The sequence below is a fragment of the Arvicanthis niloticus genome, chromosome 5 (genome assembly GCF_011762505.2).
Source record: "Arvicanthis niloticus isolate mArvNil1 chromosome 5, mArvNil1.pat.X, whole genome shotgun sequence".
In the NCBI taxonomy this organism is placed as follows: Eukaryota; Metazoa; Chordata; class Mammalia; order Rodentia; family Muridae; genus Arvicanthis; species Arvicanthis niloticus.
Window position 1 is genome coordinate 31443020 of NC_047662.1, and position 25482 is coordinate 31468501.

The window sequence follows — 25482 nt, forward strand, 5'->3', positions numbered from 1 at the left end:
ATTTTGCTGGTGGAGAGTTGCAAGATAGTATCTTTCTGGGAGCATAAGGACAATCTGGAACAGGGGGATCAAGTTTGTACCTGAATGTACCCCTAAAAAGATAGCTAATGCTGTCGTAACTCCCTAAGGGAGGAATGATATGTACATTTGTTTGTTTTTGTTTGTTTTGTGTGTTTCAAGACAGGGTCTCTCTATAAAGCTCTGGCTGTCCTGGAACTCACGATGTAGACCTGGCTAGTCAAACTCACAGAGATCTGCCTGTCTCTGCCTCTCAAGTGCTAGGATTAAAGGTGTGCATCATTATGGCTGACTGACACATACAGTTTGAGATTTCTTATTAAGAGTTGCCTTTCCCTGCAGCAATCCCTGTTCCTTCAGTGAAGTTTGCTGCCCCAGGTTCTAGTGCTGGAGGGGATAAGTAAGGGTTTACGGTAAGCAAAGAGGCCGGCTTTTCCGCTAACTTCTTTGGAAGAGAGTCCACAGGACCAGTGCAGGGAAGCTTACCGGGCAGGAGGCTTTGAAGCACCTTAAAGGAGATAGGGGACAGCTAAAGGAGCAAACACTGAGTGGGGCTAGGGGTGGTAAAGCGTTTGCTGCGTAAGCATGGGACTTGAACACACACACATGGGAGAGGAGGGGAGAAAGTCTGTTACAAGGAAGAAGTGATCCAGGCATGAGTATCCCTTGGGAATGGCCTCTGGGGAAGATTGAAAGCCTTAACCCCAACTTATGGCTAGAGGGTAGGACAGAGCCAAGTCTCTAGGAAGGAAGTTGGGGAGGGGGCATCCCCAGATTCAGATTAAATCTCTGCATACTGCCTCTCTCCCATGCTGACCCTAAAGAAGCCAGGCTGTGGGCTAGACCAGTGCTTCCTCACTGTTTTTGTTTAGTGCAAGGGTCCTGATAATAAACCAGGATGTCCTCTGGCCACCTGAGGATACTCCATAGGCTATTTGCCCCACCCTTCACCTTCCTCAGGCAACTCAAAGAGCCTACTAGTACCTTTGCTTGTCCCCCACCCCCCAGGAGGAGAAACCGCTGAGCTTGAGGAATGGGATGAGAGGCCTCTGTCCTTTCAGGGACACCCCATTGTAACCAACGTGGGCTGCACTTTCCTCTGGAGCCTTGCCCAGCACCTAAGTCCATCTAGAGCTGAGACCCAGGCTCAGCTCTCAAATCCATCCCAGTGCCCATATATATCCCAGTGCCCAGAATCCAGATCCTAAGCTAGTCCAACCCCAGTCCAAAGTCTCAAGCCCAGAATCCAGCTGGCAGAACTCAGGAATGACCTAGAACAGGCCCAAAGGCCAGCCAGAGCCAACGACCAAGGCCCAGAACTTACACCAAACCCCAGGACCTTAACCCAGCTCACAGACCCAAAGCCTAGTGCTCAGAAGGCCTAATGCTATAGGATTAGAATTCAGACCAAAGCTAAAACAGAGTGGAGCAGTCAAGTCCATCTCAGAACACACCCCAAAGCCTAGAACCAGGCTAGCCCTCCCATCCCCCAGCTATATAGCCAATGTAGTTATAAATATGTTTTAAGTCTGAGTCTTATTTTTGGCAGCATGGGGCTGTAATGAAGAACAGGACTTAACTTCTACCAATTTTTGTGAGTTTGAGGCTAGCCTGGTGTACAAAGCAAGTTTCAGGACAGCCAGGGCTCTTATACAGAGGAAACCCTATCTTGACAAACCAAAAAGGAAAGGAAAGGAAAGGAAAGGAAAGGAAGGGAAGGGAAGGGAAGGGAAGGGAAAGGGAAAGGGAAAGGGAAGGGAAGGGAAGGGAAGGGAAGGGAAGGGAAGGGAAAGGAAAGGAAAGGAAAGGAAAGGAAAGGAAAGGAAAGGAAAGAAAAGGAAAGGAAAGGGGTAGACTTTAAGGGAATTTGAACCTACAACTCTACTCCCAGCTCAGAAGGTATCAGTTCCCTAACACCAGTCTTCAAAAGAGTCCAAGGATAGACGTCAAGAAGAGGAGATTTCAGATCCCAGCCCTGTTCCTGGCAGAAGGACCTGGGAAAGAATGTAGAAGAGGTCCCCCTCATCCTGGTCTGGATGATCAATTGGGGGGATTTAGAAACCAGACAAAGCAGAAGAAACTTTCTTTGTAAGGGCTGCTCCCACAGGACAGGAAGCTGCTGCTGCTGCTGCTGCTGCTGGTGGTGGTGGTTATTTGGCCTTGGGCAAGTCCCTTTTCTCTGGGACCACTCAGATGAAACCAGCAGGTGCTTGCTGAGATGGTAAACGAGCCAAGACTACTACAGAAGACCCCTCTTTCAGTTTTTCTTTTGGGGAGGGTCTGGGAGTTTTCAGACAGGCTCATATAGGCCCAGTCTGGTTTTGAAGTTGACATGTAGCCAAGATGGCTTTGAACTCCTGATACTCCTGCCTCTTTCTGGTGCTGAAAATACAGGTGTGTGCCACCAAGGCCCACTTACTCCTTACTCATCAACATTCATTAAATGTTTATAAAAGATTGCTTTAAGTGGGAATGCAATAGATTTTTTTTTCTTTTTTTGGATGAGGTCTCATGTTGCTTAGACTGGCCTCGAACTTGATGTGTATCTGAGGATGACTGTGAACTTCTGTTGCTCCTGCTTCTACCTCCCAAATGTTGGGATTACTGGCAAGTACCACCAAGCCCAGATTCTGCTACACTGGGCACTGAACCCAGCATGACATGCACTCTACCAACGGCTACATTTCTAACCCAAAGTGTGTGTGTGTGTGTGTGTGTGTATGGTATATTTGTGAATGTGTACTCTTGTCTGTATGTATGCAGTTGCATGTACACATGTGTGCACATACATTTGGAGACCAGAGGTCGATGCTAGGTGTCTTTTTCAATCATTCTCCATCTTATTTTATTTTTTATATTTATTTATTTCTCTCTCTGTGTGTGTGTGTGTGTGTGCGCACACACACAAATGTATGAAAGTCAATGTACAAATGGCAGGAGTCACTTTTCTCCTTCTACCATGGGGATCCCGGGGATTGAACTCAGGTCTTCAGGCTTGCTGGCAAGTGCCTTTCCTTGATGGACCATCTCACTGATCATCCACTTCAGTTTTGAGACAGGATCTCTCACTGAACTTGGAGCTCACCAACTGAGTTAGACCGGTTGGCCTCCTTTCCAAGCCTCTCAACACTGGCAATAAAGGAGCATGCCCAGCTTTTCCATGAGCGCTTGGTATCTGGACTTGAATTCTTATGTGTGCTGTGAGCTCTTTAGTGACTAAGCTATATCCCCAGTCTACATTTTTGTTTGGTTGTTCTGTTGTTGTTTTGTGGCAGGGTTTTATTATGTTGCCCTGACTGGCCTGGAATTCAATAGATAAACCAGGCTGAATCATGGAGATTCTCCTGCCACTGCTTCCCAAGATCTGGGATTAAAGCTTTCACCCCAATACTTGCTTCAGATTTTTTTCCCTTCCAAGACAGGGTTTCCCCTTTTGGCCCTGGCTATCCTGGAACTTGCTTTGTAGATGAGTCTATGTAAGCTCAGATTTTTTTTTTTAAAGATCCTCTGTTATTAAGAATTGATGAAGCTGGGCAGTGGTGGCGCACGCCTTTAATCCCAGCACTTGGGAGGCAGAGGCGGGTGGATTTCTGAGTTCGAGGCCAGCCTGGTTTACAGAGTGAGTTCCAGGACAGCCAAGACTATACAGAGAAACCTTGTCTTGAAAAACCAAAAAGAAAAAAAAAAGAAAAAAGAAAAAAATTAATGAGGTTGGAGAGATGGCTCAGCAGTTAAGAGCATTTGCTGTTCTTCCAGAGGTTCTGAGTTCAGTTCTCACCAACCACATGGTGGCTCACAACCATCTGTAATGGGATCTGATGCTCTCTTCTGGTATGTTTGAAGAGAGTGACTGTGTACTCATATAAATAAAACAAATAATTCTTGAGAAAGTGTGATTAAAAAAAAAAAGAATTATTGTGAGCAGTGGTGGCACACGCCTTTAATTCCAACACTTGTGTGGCAGAGGCAGGCAGTTCTCTGAGTTCGAGGCCAGCCTGGTCTACAGAGTGAGTTCCAGGACAGCCAGGACTACACAGAGAAACCCTGTCTCAGAAAGGCAAAAAGAAAAAAGAAAAGTTGAACGAGAGGGACTGAAATGCTGCTGTTGTCATCTGGGAAGAGGGGACGAGAATCTGAGGATGATGAGCAACAGTGTCCTCTTTACCAAGCACAGCATTATGGGTCACCAGTCCCTGTTACCCAGCTCAGCCTCCAGACTCGGCCTGGGAAGCTTCCCTTTGTATATTTAAGAGATGAGAGAGACCAATGACTTCATTCCTGAGTTCTTCCCAGGGCTCCCTTCTGCCTGTGGGGCAAGGATGCAAAGCTCCCTCCGTGGGAGCTTCACACACGGCTTTTCATATCAGCCAGATCCCCGGCAGCACAAGTGGCTGTCTGATTCCATGCTCTTTGATTTCACCGTGCCTCTGTATCCCAGGTGTTCACTTTGTCTCACAGGCCCTTCCTCTCTCATCCTACAGTGCCTAGCTCTACCACTACCTCCTCTGCAAAGCCTTTCAAGACTTTACTCCCTCAAACAGAGAATCTGGTGTTAATTCTGGGTTCTCAGACAGGGTTCTATAGGTTATATCATGTAGTAATATTCTGCCTGTATTTCCCTCCACAGCTAGATGTGATCTGTTCAAATGACAAGATTATCCAGACCTTGTCCATCTCTGTGTTGGTCCAAGAAAAGCTTTATGGCTGTACTCACAAGGCCACCTTGATTCCTTTAAGTATCCTTAAAGGTGAATCCTAGCTCCCTTCTTTCTTAGCTCTTCCTACCCACCCATAGTACAAGGCCACCGTGTATTAAGTTTTGCATTTCAAAACATGGTAAGAAATTTATTCTCTCAGTGATATATATATATATATATATATATATATATATATATATATATATATTTGAGACAGGATTTCACTGTGTATCTCTGGCTGTCCTGAGCTTTGTAGACCAGACTGGCCTTGAACTCACAGAAATCCACCTGCCTCTGCCTCCTGAGTGCTGTCTTTACAGGCATGTGTTGCCACCACCACCACCCAGCTCTCTCAGTGTTTATTAACCAAAGGTTAATAATATCTTGCCCATCAGGAGCAGGATGAAGGAAAGAAAGTATCATGAGTTGTGACCTATAAATTTTGTTTGGAGCATATACCTCGTTTCACTAGATCCTCAGGATAATACCCATGAAGCATAAGTACAGATCAGATAAACAAGAGAAGTTTTGATCTGCTCCAAATCACATATGTACCCAGAAACAGAGCCCTGATGAATCTACCTAGGTCCCAGCTATGCTGTTATCTCTTGCCTTTAATCACTATGAATAAGTTCAAACATTATCATAAGGTCATGGCATGCCACAGTGGAGATGAGAAGCAGCTATCCCACAGTGCTGGCTTGTCCAATATGCTATCTATTGAGATGGATAAAAAGAAAGACCAAAGATGGGGCAGGACTCCAGGGACAAGGTGATCCCTGTTCCAAGTCAATTAACCTGAGTCAAGGCTCTTCCAGCTATGAATGGGTCAAGGCCATTGGAGCAGGGCAGGGCCTCCTTGCAGAACCATGGTGTGATCATGAGGAGGGTATGGGTCTGGCTGGCCAGGAAAGGCGAGGCCAGGCTCAGGAGTTCATCCTATGATTTCTTCTGATGATATCTGAGCTCTTGCTCAAGAAGTGTTTCACTTGCCCTCATGAGCCCTAAGGGCACCTGGTAGCTCGGCCCAAACACTGAAGTTTTCCCCTGCATTGGGTCATGGTCTTAGCGTGGCCTTAGTGTGACACTGACATCTCCCAGCTCCTGTCACTCCTTCATTTTTACATCTCCTCAGCTGTGGGAGTGGGGCTGTCTCTTTTGTCTGGGATTGAGGACCTTGAACTAGTGAGAGTATAGAATGGAAAGAACCGGAGTTGGAGGCAGGGGCACCAGGGAATCTCTGTGTATTCTCCATGTTCCTCAGTTCCTCCAGAACTGGGGGTTAGAATCACCCATTGGTCAGCTCAGGAGGCTTTCCTGTGGCGTGGTCCATGGCCTCATGAGATCAGATGCATCTGTCCTGAGACCTCTCCTAAGCCAGAAGTGTGCAACCAATATTCCAGGAACTAGCAGCCTGAAGTGACTTCAAGGGCTCTCAGACATTTCCTCTCTAAGGAGCCTCTCTTGGGATCCTCAAAGGTCCCACCTTCTAAATCTCTGCCCCACCTCTTCTTCACAGGGCAAACAAAGGGACAAGATCAGAAACAGACTGAGACATCCCTACCCCAGCATCTACTGTAGGAAGCCCTTGCTTCAGGACCTGCCCAGCCCCTATCTCTTGAACCTGGCTGTTCCCTACCCAGGATGTAAATTTGCCAGTGGTTTGTTGAGCCAAGTATGGGCTTGACCCTTTTCTCTAGAAGTTTGGGTCATAGGTGTGACAGGTCAGGGCTATAGATCAATTTTATCAGCAAGTGACGGATGGCATCATTAGTATTCAGCAACACTTTCCCCAACTACAATATGCAAGTACCAATTCCCAAGGACTTCCTCCTGATAATCTGCCCTGGGACATTCTCGTCTGTGTCCCGTTGGGCCAGAAGTACCATCTTGAGTTATCAGATGTAATTTAGCCCTCAATGATTTACAGCCCCCCCCCCCAAAACACACACACACACACACACACACACACACACACATTTTTTTTTTTTTTAATTTCTGTTGTTGAGACAAAGTTACTCTATAGACCTGGCTGTCCTGGAATTCTCTATGTAGACCAGGGTGACTCAAACTTGCAGAGCTCTCCCTGTCTCTGCTTCCTGAATGTTGGGATTAGAGACAGACAGCTAATTACAAGAAAAATTTATCTCCTCTGGCAAAAGAGCTTTACTTGGAGAGGTTTTGCCCAGTATAGAAGTAATAATAACAACAGTAACAACAGTGAAGCAATTTATATTGTTCTTACAGCAGTGGTTCTCGACCTTCCTGACGCTGTGACCCTTTAATACAGCTCCTCATGTGGTGGCGACCCCCAACCAAAAAATTAATTTGTTGATCCTTTATAACTGTAATTTTGCTACTGTTATGAATTGTAATGGAAATAGGCAGGATATCTGATATATGACCCTCAAAGGGGTCAGGGCCTACAGGTTGAGAACCACTGGCTCACAGTGTGTCAAGCATTTCATTTAATCTTCATATAATTATGCCAACTTAGTGACATAAGGAGAGATAGAGGTAGGGCTAGAGATAGAGAGAGTATATGGGGCACACACGTGGAAGGGGAGTGTAATTCACCCATGTACACCTGTGTGGAGGCCAGAGCCAACATCTTGTGTCTCTTTATGGCTTTCTACCTTATTTTTTGAGGCAGACTCTCTCTTTGAACTTGGAGCTTACTATTTCAACTAGACTGGCTAGCCAGCAGTTGAATCTGCCTGCCTCTGCCTGTCCATCCTCCAGCGCAGATGTTAAGACATGAGTCACCGTGCCTGGCTTTTACATGGGTTATCGGTATCCAAACTTGAGTCTTAGGTTTGCACAGCAAGCTCTTTACCTACTGAGCCATCTCACCAGCCTCTAATTTTTTTTTTTTCTGAGTCAGGGTCTCACCATGTAGCCTAAGTTAGCTAGTCTTTTATTTGCTTGTTTGTTTGAGACAAGATTTCTCAGTGTAAAATCCTGGCTGCCCTGGAACTTGCTTTGTAGACCAGGCTGGCCTCCCACTCACAGAGATCCACCTGCCTCTGCCTCCCAAGTGCTGGGACTAAAGGTGCGTACCACCACAACTTGCTAGGCCGGGTAGTCTTGAAAGAAAGATCCTTCTGCCTCAGTTTCCTAAGTGCTGGGATAGCAGGTATGCATCACCATGCCAGTTCCTGGTAATCAAACTTGGAGCTTTATGCATGCTAGACCAGCACTCTATCAACTGAACAATATTCCTAAACCCTCTGGGAGCTTTGTGTATACTCTACTTCTCTACTTCCAGAAAGGCCAGGGGACTCAGAAGTTCTCTGGGGAGTACGTAGCAGCAGCCTTGCTTGAATGCAGAAAGGGGCAAAACAACACAAAGAACATACGTTCATTTGTCCTTAGCTGAAATCCTGAGCTAGACCCAGAAAGGGGACTGGTGGCTAGAAGGACAGTCCTATTACTGGACAAGTAGCTGCTTGCCATTAGGGAAACAATCTTACTCTCATGAGAAGATGGGGGCTATGAAGAAGGGGCCCAGGTTACTCCTTCAGGCTTCTGAGGCCAATAGAGCTGGTTAGGTTTCCAGAGCTTCAACATAATTACCTGGGCTCTGGGCCTGATGGTACGGATATGAGGAGGTAGAAAGGAGAATGTCCAAAGGGACTAACAGATCACCTGGTCAGGACTGAAGGTACCTGAGAGCAATGAAGTTTATCATCAAGCTTATAAAACCAAACCCGTGCCTCTTTTCTTTTAGTCTTGGGTTTAAACATCTATAGAACGGGGTAATGAAAACACCCCTTCCTGTCAGTGTTAGAATAAGTAAATTAGATGGTATATGCAAAACAAAAAGCACATTGCACTGTGCTTGCCCAGTAGATAGTGGGAATTTGGTAATTGGGAACTATTGGGTTTATGATGCTCTGGTTCGTTCATGATGATTTAGTGTCTCTAGTGTTGCATTACATAGCTCTGTCCTGACCAATAAGAATAGAAGTTGCGAGAGCAAGCTGGACCTGAATTTAGAGCGGAAGAAAATCGTGGGCAATAGAGCCGGAATTCAAAAACAGTTTCTACAGGCTGAAGTAAGCAAGATGACATTATTCTCCCAAGAGCTTGATGACAGCACACAAAGTAGAGGACGGTGAAGAAACCTCACTTGACCCCAAGCTCTGGTGCTCTGAATGATTTAGTTAACCACACCTAATGGGAACTAATCACGGGAGAGAAAGGCTCTGAAACCCAGCAGTCTTAGGCTGCATTAACAATGTGTCGTGTCCAGACTGGGGAAAATAATAGGTCTATTGTTCTGGCTTGGTCAGGCCATATCTGGAATCTTGCGTTGCTACACTGACAGACTGGAATCAGGCCAGGAGGGGAACTAGCCCAGCCTCAACTCCTGAGCTCTTGTGCGAAATGCTTCCTGTACAACTTCTTGTCTTATCCCCCAAACAACGCTATTAGGTAGGTCCCTGTTTTGTACACAAGGAGGTTAACAAAATTGTTCAGGAACAACTATATAGCCGGTCCATGGAAGTGCCTGGGTTTTTCTGAATGGGCTAGCTTCTCTGTGCTTGAGCTTACACTCACTGTAATTTAGTGGGATGTGGAAGTAAAAGAGATATAGTTTTTTATTTTCAAGGAAGGCATGATCTGACTTGGTTATTCCGATCACGTATGGAATGTTGCAGTTCAGGGGAGGGAAGAATTTAGGGCTGAAAGAGACCATACAGGACTCCTCAGCTAAATCAAACCTAGAGCACAGGAGACAGCTAGGGCAGTGACACACAGCTCACAGTGGGGACAACAGGCCTTCCTACGGTCTTGATCTTCACCGTTTCCTTTGGCTTGTTTCTGGACAGTGATGTGCCCAGATGAGATCTGCCAGGGCACACAAGGGTGCTGTGGTCATTGTGGGGGAGTCAGATCTCAATATCTCTTCCCTGCAATTGGAATTGGGGGGGGGGAGGAGCCTGACACTGAGAAACACAGGTCCTGTGTGAGCGGCCTCTGAGATTCTAAGCAGTAACTTCACTGAGGAGGGAGAGCTGGACTTCACCCAGGCTCCTGGGGATCTGGGAAGCCTGGAGTGCTGTTAGTTAGCAGAGGTGGAAGAAAAGGCAGCAAAGGCTGTTCTTTGCTGGCATCTATGCCTGGCCTCTGTTTAGATGAAGGTCCTCCCTTTTTTCATGGACCACATTCCTCTGGATTCTCTTTCTCCCAAAGCATTTCTTGATATTTTATTTATTTTTATTTATTTATTTTTTTTTGTGACACGGAGGGCTGTTGGAGTCTTGTGTCTCCCAGGGCTTCCTGTCTGGGAGCACACACACACACACACACACACACACACACACACACACACATAGTTCAGCCTTTTGTAATTTACACTGAGGGGCAGAGCAGAGTCATGAGTAAAGACTTAGGAACTGGACAAAACCTTCCTGGCCTGTGTGTGTCATAACAGCTGCTCTTCTTGTGTCCCCCTTTCCTGGGCTGTAAAATGGTGATAATAATAGTACCACCCTCAGATGGAGTTCATAAGCACCCAGTGAGATCATGTTAAGCCTGCTAGAAAGCTCTCCATAAAAGGCTGCTGTGGCCATGGCTCCTTAGAACTTGAGCGTTCTCCTGCTGGAAGGGGCAGCCACTGGACTTGGTAATTTTTCTGTCTCATTGAAAAAGGCTCCCTAAATATCAAATTGCCGATCTTGAGACACGAGGGACATTGATAGTGAAAGTTACAGCCTATGGCTTCAGGTTTGGGGGAGGGGAGGGAGAAGCCACCTGACTCCGGATTTTAAAAGTGGCTGATGGGGGTTCAGAAGTCACGGGGCCACAGGCTCTACTCAGGGAAAACTCACTCTGGGGGACCTGGAGCAGGTCACTTTCAGCTTGGGGCTTCAGTTTCCTCGGGCGAGTAGGGTGGGTTTCTCAGCCTTGCTTAGGTGGTTAGGTGCGAGTAGCCGGCTTTGAGAACGTGGCTGAGCAGCGAGGCTCTGCCAGACGAGATGGGCAGGCGCGTGCAGGGATTGGCTGGAGGCGCAGGACCGAACCTTTAAGAGGCGCGGAGGGGGCGTGCTAGGGAGTTTTCCTCGCCGGCGTTTCTGGTTTGCTAAGTGCTTGCGAACGTAGTAGTGGCTGCGGCTGCGCCTAGGACGGGAGCCACAGGCGAGTGCCGGCCGGCAGAACACAAGAGCATCCCGGCGTCCCGGTCCCACGCGGCGTGGCCCGCGGGTCATGGCCAAAGGAGAGGGCGCCGAGAGCGGTTCCGCGGCGGGGCTGCTCCCCACCGGCATCCTCCAAGCAAGTGAACGGCCGGCCCAGGTGAAGGTGAGGTTCTGAGAGGAGGGCAAGGGGTGGTGGGCCGGCCGGGATATGGGTACAGGGGCTTCGGAAGTTGGGTCTGGCCTTGGGACACTTGGGGGTAACAGGGTACAGTGAAGCTTGGAAAAAGGAGAGTCCAAGGAGTGCTCCGGGACCGGGGAGTGATGGAGAAAGTCTGAAGCCCCTTTGCACACCCCTACAATGGGTTTGCGCCAAGAGCGGCGCCGGCAACTCTACGCGGCGTGGGGCTCTCCCCAGCGCTCCAGGTTCTACTGTGCTGAGCCACGCTAGTTTCTCTCCCTAGATCTGAAGAGACCCCAGAAATCTGAGAGTCCCCTTGGTTCTCCATCTCTCACCACCCCCCACTCTCATGCTTTAACTCTGAGGAGGGCCACTCAAGTTCATTCATAAGAACAAGGGCTCTGCTCTTAAAGGAGCCGCATACCGAAAGCGTTTTTGTGACTGAGGGTTCACTTGCACAGAGCTCCGCGTGTCTCGACATTCTCTCCGACCGGTTCTAGCTTTTTGGATCTGTTTAACCACACCATGAAACCATGCGGCCCCAGGAAAGGGATCTCTGGCAATATATCTAATTGGGAGGTGCTCAACTTTTCCTTTTAATTTTATTAACTGTTCTTGGAAGAAGCTAGTAAGCAATTATGCTGTTACCATGTATGAGTAATCTCTACTTTCCCTGGGCAACCTCAGCCTCCCCTAGTGCTCCACCCGGAGAAGGCTGAGCCCTGTACCTGGAGGCCTTTTCACCCCTCTCCAAGATCCCCTAGGAGCTGGAAAGGGTGCACGTTAGGCAGCTGGATGGTAGGAAAGCTCAAGGGTTTGCCTGGAGCTGAAGACTCCCTACAGGGGCTTGGGAACTTTGGGACAGATTGAAAGAACAGCTGTGGATGCAGCGGGGCTGGGCTGCCCACCCCCCTCACCCCTCTCTGGTGCTCTCATCCAGTAGGCAGGTGGATCCTAGCTGCTGCGGGGCTTCAGGGAGGGAATCTGGGCTGGGCTCAGGCAACTTTTGGCAGCAAGAGGATTTTCAGGTTGTGGCAGCTAGTTCCAGGTAGCGACAGGTCCACTGCTACAACATGCTCTTTCTGGGTAACTTGGAAAGGAGCTGAGGATCTGGGAGACGATATTTATTTATTTACGTGTTTGCTTATTTATTTATTTATTTGAGACAGGGTTTCTCTTTGTATCCCTCCCTGACCTGGAACTAGCTCTGTAGACCAGGTTGGCCTCAAATTTAGAGATTTGCCTGGCTCTCCTTCCCAAGTGCTGGGGCCTCTATACCTGGCCTGGAGATCTTTAAAGGTGGAAGGTGATAGGTTTCCTCAGAGTCTGGGGGTGGAGGGATAAGTCTGGGTTTAAGGGCGACTTCCTCTGGGGTAGGGGAAGTGAGCTTTCCCTAGGTGGGAACTGGGCAAGGTAGAACTGTCCCTCTTGGCTGGAGAAATAAATGCCCGTGCCTCTGGCACATTCTAGGTTGGAGGCCAGAATCCTGGGCCTATTTTCATTCTTTCCTTCTCTTCCCAGAAGGAACCAAAAAAGAAGCAACAACTGTCCATTTGCAACAAGCTTTGCTATGCAGTTGGAGGGGCCCCATACCAGTTGACGGGCTGCGCGCTGGGATTCTTCCTGCAGATCTACCTATTGGATGTGGCTAAGGTGAGTAACAGGAGCTCCACAGGCTTCTCCAGTAGCCAGAGGTGGGGACTGATGGGATCCTGGTAGGGTCACTCAGTTCTCCTCAGTGGTAAAACAGGACCAGAATGCATTCCTTGGCTGGCACTCGGGGTCACAGTGGATGGGAAATCAGACTTTAGGAAGTGTTGGGGAGGGGAGTCTACCTGCCCCAGGAACCACAGCTGGCAATTCTTCCTTGCCTGCAGGAGCAATAGCAAGCCTGGCGGAATAGGGAGCGGCTGAGGGAGAATGGGACCCGCTAGTGACGCTGTTCTTAGAAGAGACTGGCACACCATGTCCCTGGCTAGAAGACAGTCAGCTGGCTTGGCTCAGGGTTTAGTGGGTGTTGCTGTTGCTAGGCTGATCGAAGAACTGTATCTCACCTTCACCTGAGGAGCTGCAGCTTGCTGATGGGTAGGGGAAGCCTGAAGGTGCAGGCAGATGTGAGTGTCCCGGGATTAGGGATGTCTCTGATGGAGAGGGGTGGTTTGGGTGAAGCAGGGCTACTGTGTGTACTTTGAGAAGCCTTGGCCAGCAGCCTGGCATCCAAAGAATTCGCCCTGTCTGGATGAGAGAGTGGGAGACTGGGTAACCATGGCTCCGGGGTGCCCTCACTGGCTCTTTTCTGTGTAGCATCTCTGGGCAAGTGAGGGATATTAGTTTCCATTTGCAGGTGTGGAACACTGAGCCCCAGAAAGGACAGAAGACTCATTCAGTAGCTAGGTTTCAAACAGCTCCCATGGCTGGGGCCCAAGCGGGTTATAAATAAGAGGGACCTGCAGTTGAGTATAAAATGGGGCTACAATAAGTGGGGAGAGTACATGGTGGGTGGTACAGTGTGGGAAGGCTGCCAGCTTTCCAGAGCAGGGTTGTGACAACTAGACAGGGGGGCACACGCCTGATATCCCCACACTTAAGAGGCCAAGACAGGAGGACTGAGATTCAAAACCAGCCCAAGACTCTGTCTCAAAAACAAAGTTTAAAAAAAAAAAAAATCAAGGTTTTATGGATGATGTTGCATCTAGACTCTAAAGTGTTTGGAAAATACAAGCTGGCTTGAGTAGTAACAGGACACTCTTTAAAAATCGTCTACCGAGCAGGCATAAAGCCGTACGTCTGTAATCCCAGTGTTTGCAAGTTAGACCAGCCGGGTCTACTTACCAAGTTCTAGGCCAGTCACGACTGCAGATAAGTCTCCCTCTACACACACACACACACACACACACACACACACACACACACGCAATGTCAGGCTGGAGGAGTCATGGAGAGACTGTTCCATGGTTAGGAGCTCACTGCTTTCTTAGAGGACCCAAGTCAGTGAGTACAAGGCCAGGCCACTCACAACCACAGCTGCCTGTAACTCCTGCTCTAGGGATCCAATGTCTCTAGCTTCCAAGGCTCCTTTACTCATCCGAACAAATCCCGACACACAATCACATGAGTTAAAATAGTAAAATGAATTCTAAGAGAAAAAAAGATGAAAGGAAACATCTATACATCCCCCTTTCCCTATCCAGGATAAAGCTTGGTCTCATGAAAACACACTGTAACCCATAACTCTCATACAGATGGGGAAACTGAGGCTCACTGTGGTGGCCCAGGGAAGAAACACTAGCTCTGTTATCAGGTGGCCAGGGGCTCGGAACTGTCAGAGGGAAGGAAGGAAATGATTCTATGTTCAGTGTTTGATGAGATGTTTCTAAGTGCAGCAGAGGGAAGGAAAGATCTAGAAAAGCTTTGAATATAGTCCTACTCCAGTTATCAGAGAAATGCTGTTGTCACCACCACCACCATCATCATCATATCATTATTACTGTGTTGGGTTTTTTTTTGTTTGTTTGCTTGTTTTTTTGTTTTTTGTTTGTTTGTTTGTTTGTTTTTTTGAGACTGGGTCTCTATGTAGTCTTGAGTGTCCTGGAACTCACTATGTAGACCAGGTTGGCCTTGAACTCATAGAGATCTTGCTTCTACCTCCAGGGTGTTAGGATTAAAGGCACACACCACCACATCCAGCTGCTGTTGTCATAATTGGGAGAACTAAACCCGCCAGCCCGCCCATTTTAGATAAGCATGCTACTACTGAGCTGAACCCTGGCACCTGCTATTGTCACTATTAAGAAAGTGAGTGAAGAAAGTGGTTCACACCTTTAATCCCAGCACTCGGGAGGCAGAGGCAGGCAGATCTCTGAGTTCAAGGCCAGCTTGGTTTGCAGAGCAACTTCCAGGACAGCCAGGGCTACACAGAGAAACCCTGACTCAGAAAAAAAACACAAACAAAAACAAAACAACAACAACAAAAAAAAAACCTTCATGAAACTGTTTGAGATCCAGGTGGGAGCAGTGTAAGGTCTCAGTGGCTGGGCTGCGGCCGCGAGGGATTTCTTTCTCATAAGGCCTATGAATGAAGGTTGTCCTTTGGTTCTTCCCCATGGCAGGTGGAACCACTTCCTGCTTCCATTATTCTCTTTGTGGGCCGGGCCTGGGATGCCTTCACTGACCCTCTGGTGGGCTTCTGCATCAGTAAGTCCTCCTGGACCCGCCTGGGCCGCCTCATGCCCTGGTAAGTAGAGACGCTCCTCCGAAAGTGCAGAAAGCCAGGCTTCTGCTGTTTCTTACCCTTCAGTCCTTCTCCATCTCTTCTCTCAGGTTGGGGGTTGCCGGGAAAGCATGACACAACAGCTCAAAGGTGTTGAAACCTCAACCTGAGGCTTCAGCTGCTCCAGGCATGGACATTGGGACACCTAGACAGTTCATTTCGGGGCTGGCCAGAGTGTTGAGTTAGTTCCCGCCCTCAACTCAGGCCTCAGGGCTCCCCAAGGCCTGTTCACTCGCCTTGGTGAGACTGGAATCCCCACTTCTGCCATTCTGTGGCAGCAGAGATAGGTAGGTCTTCAGAACAACTGAAAGGTCTCCTGGATTGGAATGTCAGCTTCACTACTTAAAGCTGTGCAGTCTCGAGCAAGTTTCTAAACATCTCTGAACCTCAGTAAAGTGGAGGTTTGGTGAGGACATTTAATATGTAAAACACTCAGAATAGGGCCTGGCAGGTATTGATACACAACTTTACATTCCTACAGGGTAGTTACTGGAAGGACATGGGTAGGGACAATACTAAGACTGGAATTGCAGACCCAGCCCAAAGCACTGAGTGAAGGGACTATTTTTGCCCTTGGTGTTATTCAGCTTCAGCCTGTGGGGCAAGGTTGGGGGAAGGCAGTTACCATAGATCAGACAGTGATGGAGACATATAAGACAGGCCAAGCCGGGGTTCTGGTTCCCTCCAGGACATCCTGCTTCAGGAGGTGGGGGGGTGTGCCCCTTTCATCTCCAGCCCATCCAAGCTTAAGTGGGCGCCTTCCTGCCCCAGGGGCGCCCATACCTGGTCTCCGGCCTTCAAAGCTCTTCCAGCGGCCTTTGCACCTCCACAGTTTCCTTTCCCACGAGGCCCCCCACCCACCCCGATCCTGCCAACCCCTGGCAAAAACCCAGCTTGGAGTCTTTGATCCAGGCTTCATGGCCAAGGGGGTGAAGAGGAGGGTAGGAGAGCCTCCTTTACCTGGGCAAGCTGCTCAGGGAGTCCTGAGAGCCAGCCTGTGAGACTTGGCTCTGTGCCCGCCTCTTGGCAGCTGGTGGAGGGCGGGGCCCTGCTCCCACATCGCCTCATGAGGCCCAGCCAATAGGAGGCTGCTGCCTGACGCGCAGCGGCACAGGGTTACTCCCAGTCACATCGGGTTCCTGTTCACTGTTCAGCTGCCTGCCTGAGGATGGGGTGTTTGAGGAAGACTGAGGAGGAGCCCTGTTCTCTGAGGAGACAACGTGGAGGGGTGGAAAGGGGAGGAGGAGGGTCAGCAAGGCCTCTTTGTGGGAGGGAGATCTGAGGACTCTTGCTAGGTCAGTGTGACAGCTATTCCAGGAAAGTTGCTAGGTCCCCTCAGGTTGCTTTCTGGGTGGCAAGTGCTTGGGTATGCGTCAGAATACACATGGACTGACTCATAAGCCGAGGGGCCATTGTGTTCATGGCATCCCAGGTTGCACCTCTAGGCCTGGAGACCACAAAGAGGTTGGGTCTGTCAGGGTTGGCTAGTGTTAGCCTTACCACCCTCTCCTTCCAGGCGTTAGGGCGGTCGAGGTAGGGTAGTTCCTATTCTGAGCCCTTCCTACAAACCACAAAGATAGTGACATTCTCTTCCAGGAATTCCCTGTCAGCAGGGTCACACAGAGAGCTTGAGATGCAGGGAAATCTTGAGGTGGGTAGATTACCAGGCATTGTCCACTTGTGGCCCTGGCCTGTAGTTCCCGAAGGCCACTTCTCTAGTTGAGCCCTCCTGTTGTGATCATAGCAAACACTTAATGTCCCGAGTACTGTTCAACATTTTTCTGTCAACTTATTTAAGACTCGAGCCTACTTCAACCCACAAAGTAGGAGTCCTTACACTTGCCTGTGAGGTGTCCCATTTTCTCCACACAGTATCTCCTAATTCCATCTCCCTTGCTCACTGTCCTCCAGCCCACGGGGCCCTGCTGTTCCTTCCTCCTGCCTGAGGACCTTTGCACTGACTGGTCCCCTGACTGGGGCCACACTCGCCTCAGAGATCTGCGGTGCTGACTCCCTGACCCATCCACGCCTTCTCAGTTAACAAACATCCTCTCAGCCAGCTGTGAGCTGCACCCTCAGTCTCGTGTCTACTTATTCTCTTTTCTCCATAGTACGTGTCACCTTTTAATACGTTATATGACTGTCACAAAGACTATGACAAAATATAGCATAGCATTTGTCTTATTTATGTATTTATTTGGGTAGAACTCAAACCCAGGGCCTTGCACATGCCTAGCAAGTGTTCAATATAGCCCTGATTTTTGTTCAGTTTTGTTCTTTGAAGACAAAGTTTCATGTAGCTCAGGCTAGCTTCTACCTCCTGATTCTCCATCTCTTAAGCACCCAGATCACAATCATGTACCAACACCTCCATTGAAACCCTTGTTTGTTTGTATTATTTGGACAGGATCTCACTAGGCAGCCCTGGCTACTCTGCAATTTCTTATGTAGAACAGTGCAGTCTTAAACTCACAGAAGTCAACCTGTGTCTACCTCTTGAGTAGAGGCTGGGGATCCCTGAATTTGAGGCCAGCCTGGGCTATGTAGAAGATCCTGTCTCAAACAAAACAAAACAAACAAAACCCCAAAACAAACCAAAAGAGAATATAAATGTTTTGCCTGCATGTATATCTGTTCCGGTGCCTGGGGAGGTTAGGAGAGGGCATTAGATCTTTTGTAACTGGAGTTATGAATGGTTGTGACATGCCATGTGGGTACTGATAATTGAACCAAGATCTTATGCAAGAACAAGTGCTCTTAACTGCTGAACCATCCCTCTAGCTCTTCCTTTAAAAAAACAAAACAAAACCAAATCAGATCTTACTATGTAGCCCAGGTTGACTTCGAACTCAGATCTGTCTCTTGAATGTGGGGTTACAGGGCACACCACCATGCCCAGATCACTGTAACCTTTTAAGGTGTCCAATAAAGTAGCATTAAGTATATTCACATCCTTGTGTGACCATCACTACCTTCTATCCCCAAATTTTTTGTTATTGCTGTTGTTTTGAGATAGGGTCTCTCTGTGTAGCCCTGGCTGTCCTGGAACTCCCTCTGCAGACCAGGCTGGACTAGAACTCAGAGATCTGCCTGACTTGGCCTGATAAGTGTTGTGATTAAAAAAAGCATGTGCCTCTACTGCCTAGTTCATCCCAATAATTTTTTATCTTTTTCAACCCAAACTTTGAGTTCATTAAAAGATAATCCATATTCCTTCCTCTCCCTGTCAACCACTGTTTTTTTTTTGTTTGTTTGTTTGTTTTTTGTTTTTTTTTTTTTTTTTTTGGTGAGGGTGGGGTTCTGGGAGAATATATCATGGAGTATATGTATAGGTCGGGGACTACTTGCAGGAATTGATTCTTTTTGTGTTATGGGTCTGGCTTAGCAGTTGACAAATCTTGCAGGGTCGTGTCTAAATCTGTAGATTTGGTTACCCTCTATAAATTAAATTGTACAGTATTTGTCTCTCAGGAACAGTCATATTCCACATGACCATTTCTTAAAGTTCTATGTTGTTGCATGTTTCAAGGGCTGACCAACATGTAATTTTTGTTGCTTACCAACTAGAATGTGAGTTTTACAATAGCATTGGTATCCTCTTCACTGATGCGTCTGCAACAGTCAGAACAGCTCCTAGCATATAACCGCACCTCAGAAATATTCAGGTAAATGTTGAATGTCGGCAGCGTACTCTTTTTTATTTTCACTTCACCTGTGAGGAAATAAGTCTCAGAGAAGTTAAATAACTCACCCAAGACTAAGTTATTATAGTTAGTGACAGACTCAGAAAGTCTAACTCAAAGCTTGCTTCTTTTTTGTGTGCGTGCGCAGAGAACAGCTTGTGGGAGTTGGTTCCCTCCTTCCTTCCTGCGTGTTCCAGGGATAAATCTCTGGTTGCCAGGCCTGGCAGCCAGAGATTTATCTGCTGGGCTAGCCTGAGGCCTTCCTTTAACCTTTGCACTTTGCTTCCTATGCTATTGCAGGGAAGTTGGTCTGCCTGAGGAGTTGAGAAGTTATTCCTCTTGATAGATAAAAAAAAAAGGCCAGGCCTTTATCCCCTACCCTCCTTAAACTTCTGTGACTGAGCCCGCTCCTCTTCTGTGGCCCCTTTCTCCTTTACCTGAAGTTGGCCTCTCCCACCCAGTCCAGCTTCCTTTGTGTGTGTACAAGAGATGCAAGGGAGGTTAAAGATAGAAGCTGGGACCACCCCCCTTCCCTGGGATTCTTGCTCCAGGAAAGATATGCATGAGACTCAGGGTCTGACCTCATGCTCCTTGCTCTCTGTCCCTTCAAGCACCTTGCTCAAGATTTTGGTCCAGAAACTTGCCCTAGTCAGTTCTTTAGGCGTGGTCATCAATCTCTTTTTCTGAGGCTCTGGGTTAGGGGGACTCTGACTTCCTCCTCTGTTGATGGGCACTTGTGGAACAGATCTTAGCATTCTCTAGCCTCCACTCAGACCCCTCTCTTTTCCTCAGGATCATCTTCTCCACTCCCCTGGCCATCATTGCCTACTTCCTCATCTGGTTTGTGCCGGACTTCCCACCAGGGATGGAAAGTTCCCATGGCTTCCTTTGGTACCTGCTTTTCTATTGCCTCTTTGAGACACTGGTCACGGTGAGTGTGGTACCTCGGTGAGGGGCAGGGGCACAGGTGGGCCCTGGGGGCCTTTACATGTCTCCTTCCTCTAACCACTGAAAGCTTCTCTTCCATAACAGTGCTTCCATGTTCCCTACTCAGCGCTCACCATGTTCATCAGCACAGAGCAGAGTGAGCGTGACTCAGCCACTGCCTATAGTAAGTCCCTCCCCCAGCATCCTGGCCCTGCCTGCAGGGGACCCTGGGTCTTTCTGCTACTCCCTCCTACCTCCTTATACTTTGTGGGTCTAGTTCTTTGCTCTATTCCTGAGTGTGTGTGGGTGTGTGTGTCTGGGGTGAACCCCTCTCCTCTGTCCCCCTTCTCTGTGACTCTGGGGTTTCAACCCAGAGCCTTGTGTCTGCCAAACAGTCAGTTAACCATTGACTTATATCCCCAGCCCATGAAAGCATGTTACAACAAACAAAAACAAACAAACAAACAAACAAAAAAAAAACACCTCATTTCCTTTATCACTCAAGTGAGACCCAGAGAGGTACCTGGACTAACCTGAAGGTCACACAGAGAAAGCCCATGAAAGTCGGCTGAAATGTCACCTGCCCCACCCCCTAGCCCAACTCACCTAAAGCTAAGAGTGGCTTCCAGCCATCTGACCTTCCTCCCTGGGCCTCTGGGCAATGAGGGCCCATCTGAAAAGACCTCTTCCCGGTCTAGGGATGACTGTGGAGGTGCTGGGCACAGTGATAGGCACAGCGATCCAAGGACAAATTGTTGGCCAAGCCAAGGCACCTTGTCTCCAGAACCAGAATGGCTCTGTAGTGGCCTCAGAAGTTGTCAATCGCACCCAGAGTACTGCCTCTCTCAAAGACACGGTGAGGCTCCTGGTAGGGCAGGGGTTTGGGAAGAGAACAATGGGGTGTGGTGCCCTGTGTTTATTCTACAAGCAGTGATAGTAGCTGGTGTTCATCAGTTAGTGGGGGGTTGGAAAATGTAAACACCAGGATGTACATTTACCTACTTTATAGATAAGAAAAGTGAAGCCTGGGAGGCCAAGCCACTTTGCCCAGGTCCCTGTGAGTTGCGGAGATGCGGGAAGACTTGGGCTGTGGGTTCACGCACCACCTGGTCTGGCTGTGTAACATTTTCTATACTTGGACTTGGCCCAGCCTTGGGAAGCAACAGCAGGTCCAGGCTGACCCTCCTGGTTCACAGATGGAGACAGTGAGGCCCCCACAGGAGAAAGGCCTGGCCTGAGATCGTGGAGTGGGGCTGCTGGGATGAGATCAGACTGACCCTGTCTCTGTATGTCATAGCAAAATGCTTACCTGCTGGCAGCAGGGATCATTGCCTCCATCTACGTCATCTGTGCCGTCATTCTGATTCTAGGCGTGCGGGAGCAGAGAGGTGAGAAGCCTACTGGGAAGGGTTCAGCCCACAGCTCTGGGGAGCAGTAGTCCCCTTCTGCCTGCTCACCAGGCTTTGGAAGGGACTTCTGCCACCTCCTCATTGTCCTCTCTGATCCCTAGAACCCTATGAGGCCCAGCAGGCCGAGTCGATGCCCTTCTTTCAGGGCCTCCGGCTGGTCATGAGCCATGGCCCATACGTCAGGCTCATTGCTGGCTTCCTTTTTACCTCCCTGGCTTTTATGGTGAGTGGGGCCCGAGATGCTCATCCAAAATCCATCTAATAGGGATGGGGCTAGAGAAGATTTGGACTGTGGTGAAGCCGAGGGGCAGGCAGGACGGAATGGGGGAGGGGGGGAGGAGAAGCCTCTGGGATCCCCAAGTCACTTTTTTTTTTTTTTTTCATTTCCTTGACCTGTCCCATGCTCCAGCTGGTGGAAGGTAACTTCGCCTTGTTCTGCACTTATACCTTGGACTTCCGAAACGAGTTCCAGAACCTCCTCCTGGCCATCATGGTAAGTACAGGCATAAGGTCAGCCGATGATGTATATGTCTGGATGGTTCCTTGAGCATGGGAGGATACCTTCAGGGTGCTCCCTAGTCATGAAGGGATAAGGGAGGTTTCCCTGGATCTCACCCCCCAATTGCTTAGGGAGGGCTATGAAAGAAGAGCGTTTGAGGCTGGATGGTTAGAGAGCACAGTCCACTAAAGGCAAGGATGCCAACAACTGTGTGCGGCTTTGCATTCAGAGTTATGAAAAGACAGGTGGACTGCTTATTCTGTGCTCCCCTGGGAAGGTATCAGACATGCCTGGTGACTTTCTCACCATGGCCCCTGGCTGGCCCAGTAGCGTCTTTTGGGGACCAAAATGGGCAGGAAGGTCTCTACAATAATGCATCCTCTTTCACCTTTCTTGTTGCCCACAGCTCTCGGCCACCTTCACCATCCCCATCTGGCAGTGGTTCCTAACCCGGTTTGGCAAGAAGACAGCTGTATACGTTGGGATCTCTGTGAGTGGGGCTCAAAGGGTGGAGATGGAGATGAGTTGGGGTGTATGTGGGGGGTTATAGATGGGAGCCTCCTGGGTGACCCATCTTCTTGCACTCCCTGTTCCAGTCTGCAGTTCCTTTTCTCATCTTGGTGGCCCTCGTGAAGAGTAATCTAACTGTCACTTACGTGGTGGCCATAGCCGCTGGCGTCAGTGTAGCGGCTGCCTTCTTACTACCATGGTAGGTTAATCAGAGGCTCACCAAGTGTATTCCCCAGCCAACACCCTCCAGCTGGGGAGAGCGCTTTGGTGGCTCCTCCTCCTGCTTTTCTATGGGTCTGGGATGAGGTGGGTCTGCCCGATACAGCGATTGAGGTTGTGAGCTATGAAACACCTAGCCTGCCCTCTCTTTGCCAAGCGGAACGTCTAAAGTGGGACTCATCTCCGAGATGGGGCCTGTAGAGCTATTCCCTCACTTCAAGCTCCCAGAGGACAGTTGCCATGGATACCATATGAGCTGGTAGCTAGGTGAGGGTCATTCATGGCTGCCACCACTCACTCTGTGTAGGTCCATGCTGCCTGATGTCATCGATGACTTCCACCTGAAACACCCTCACTCCCCTGGCACCGAGCCCATCTTCTTCTCCTTCTATGTCTTCTTCACCAAGTTTGCCTCTGGAGTCTCACTGGGTGTCTCTACCCTCAGTCTAGAGTGAGTGGCCTGTGAGTCTTGGGCAAGGCTGGGGACAGGGATAGGATCCAGGCACTCCTTCCTTACCACTCCTTGTCCACTGGGTCCCACAGCTTTGCTGAGTACCAGACGCAGGGGTGCTTCCAGCCAGAACAGGTCAAGTTTACACTGAAGATGCTGGTGACCATGGCTCCTATCATCCTCATCCTGCTGGGCCTGCTGCTCTTCAAGCTGTACCCCATTGATGAGGAGAAGCGGCGACAGAACAAGAAAGCTCTGCAGGCTCTACGGTGAGATCCGCGCGCGCGCGTGCGTGCGTGCGTGCGTGCGTGCGTGCGTGCGTGTGTGGTCCGTCAGTCTAAGCTCTCAGCTGGTGCTGCTGATGGACAGAGCTAGATAATTCTTAGCTACATGCAAGGTACCACACCGCCTTTGTCTTTGTATGTGTTCACTGAACAGGCAAAAAGCTGGGGGTTTTGAGTTTTTTGTTTGTTTGTGTGTTTGATTGATTGATTGATTGCTCTTTGGTTTTTCCAGACAGAGTCTTTCTGTGTAGCCCTGGCTGTCCTGGAATTTACTCTGTAGACCAGACTAGCCTCAGACTCATAGAAATCCGCCTGCCTCTGCCTCCCAAGTGCTGGGATTAAAGGTGTGTGCCACCACTGCCCTGCCCAAGAAACACTTTTTAGGTACCAGCATTGTGGTAGGAAAAAGCAAGCAGACAAACAAAAAATGGCTGGGCATGATGGCACATACCTTTAATCTCTGCACTCAAGGAGGTAGAGGCAGGTGGGTCTTTGTGATTTGAGGCCAGCCTGGTCTACGCAGTGAGTTCCAGGATACCCGGGGTTATGTAGAAAGACCCTGCCTCTAAAAGCAAAAGCAAACTCTCTGTCCTGAAGGAGCTCGTGTTTAGAGGCGTGCTTCTAGGATCCCCCTAGTATTCCAACGATCTGTCCCATGGCAGCTGAGCTCTTCTGTTGTTTGGTTTTTAGAGGCAGGGTCTCATTTAGCTCAGGCTGGTATCCAGCTACCTGTCTGATTACCAACACAATTGGCCTGGCTCTGCTTCCTAAGTGTGGGGATGACCACCAACCCCATAGCATGATTCTTATGATTCCTATCCTACAGATGAAGAAAGTTTAGCTAGAACTATGGATAAGGCTTAGAGTCCTGCCCGGGGTTCTAGCGGCAACATGTATTCTGGTGCTCTCCTGGCATACAGGCCCACTGGCATGGCCAGAGAGGATAGAGCAGGTTAGAATGACTCACGTCATGATGTCAGCCAGCCAGAGCCAGTGGCTCTCTGAGGTTTGTGGTGCCCTTCTTTCATTAGGAACAGCAACCAGCAGTTTCTGGGCAGTCAGTAGGAGTGAGTAAACTGTCCTGTGGTTTAGACAAGACTGACAGCTGGCTTGGACTCCAGGGCCAAGATTCCTCAGGCAGGTGGCAGCAGAGGAGGGTAAAGATGCTTCTTCTAACCCATCTTTTCTTACTCTTGCAGAGATGAAGCCAGCAGCTCAGGTTGCTCCGATACAGACTCCACAGAGCTGGCCAGCATTCTCTAGGACTTGCCAGGGTGCCTGAAGCCACCATGCAAAGGACCTGGGGCACCAGGTAGCACTAGGCACGGGATCTTTTTGCCCTTGCACTGAGCAGCTGTTCTTCCTATGTCAAGACAGGGACCAAGGACTGGAGGGTGAGCGGCCCAGGACATCTGTGCTTACTGCAGGGATGGCCACTCTGTAACCTCCTCACTGCCTGCCCACTGGGCCAAGCCCTAAGGCTGCTACTGTGAATATGCCAAGGACTGTTGGGCCTAGCTCGGGACACTAATGTAGAAACGTTTTATACAGAGACTAATTAATAACTTAATGACTTTGTATATAGGGATGTGTGTATGTATATGTCTGTGAGGTATTAATGTTATTAATTTTCATAAAAACTGGAAACACAAAGCTGCCTGCTTCTATTTGTGTTCTCAGCCATCCATGGAGCCCTTTATGATAAGACTCAGATAGTCAGTGGGCACACGAAGCCCAGGTGCCGGTGAGTGGGACAGTGTGTCTGATAATAGCCTTGGCTAACATTTACTCTGTACCAAGTGCCTTTTGCTGACTTGGCACACATTTTGTGGTGTTCTTATTGGACTTGTAGAACCCCTGTGTCATGGCAGGGCTGTCCCTGTCTTAAAGATAAAAAATGCAAACTCAAGCTAGCAGCTGGTGGCCCAGCACTCAGGAGGCAGAAGCAGGCGGATTTCTGAGTTCAAGGCCAGCCTGGTCTACAGAGTGAGTTCCAGGATAGACAGCCAAGGCTACACAGAGAAACCCTGGCTCCAAAAACCAAAAAAGAAAAAAAGAAGAAAAGGAAAAAGAAAACCCAAGCTAAAGAGGATGTGGCTAAGGTCACATGGCAAAGAATGATGTAAGTGAAACTACATCATCCCTGTGAGATCTAGCAGTTTAACCACTGCTCTCCATGGCCCTGTGAGGTAGA

At 48.9% G+C, this 25482-nt stretch overlaps 1 protein-coding gene across 3 annotated transcripts; it reads left to right on the forward strand.

Moving 5' to 3' along the window:
• The first annotated feature begins 10756 nt into the window (after positions 1–10756).
• Mfsd2a (MFSD2 lysolipid transporter A, lysophospholipid) lies at positions 10757–24941 on the forward strand. 3 transcript variants are annotated; one of them, XM_076934268.1, is made up of 14 exons: positions 10757–11021; positions 12561–12689; positions 15146–15270; positions 19782–19920; positions 20022–20100; positions 20615–20772; positions 21214–21304; positions 21427–21548; positions 21735–21818; positions 22231–22314; positions 22421–22533; positions 22861–23004; positions 23097–23273; positions 24488–24941. In XM_076934268.1, the coding sequence occupies exons 1-14, from the start codon at positions 10929–10931 to the stop codon at positions 24549–24551; spliced, it is 1602 nt and encodes a 533-aa protein (XP_076790383.1). In that variant the 5' UTR covers positions 10757–10928; the 3' UTR covers positions 24552–24941. The 3 variants fall into 3 exon arrangements, with proteins under 3 accessions (XP_076790383.1, XP_034358697.1, XP_076790384.1); XM_034502806.2 differs by having other exon boundaries at positions 10758–11021; positions 12558–12689; XM_076934269.1 differs by lacking the exons at positions 10757–11021; positions 12561–12689 and adding an exon at positions 12959–13150.
• Positions 24942–25482: the final 541 nt, after the last annotated feature.

Bases quoted from the DNA above. Each gene is read 5' to 3' on its own strand.
- Mfsd2a (XM_034502806.2), top strand. From the start codon at position 10,929: ATGGCCAAAGGAGAGGGCGCCGAGAGCGGTTCCGCGGCGGGGCTGCTC. The intron at 15,271-19,781 runs GTAAGTAGAGAC...TCTTTTCCTCAG, and splicing joins CTGGGCCGCCTCATGCCCTG to GATCATCTTCTCCACTCCCC. The intron at 23,005-23,096 runs GTGAGTGGCCTG...TGGGTCCCACAG, and splicing joins GTCTCTACCCTCAGTCTAGA to CTTTGCTGAGTACCAGACGC.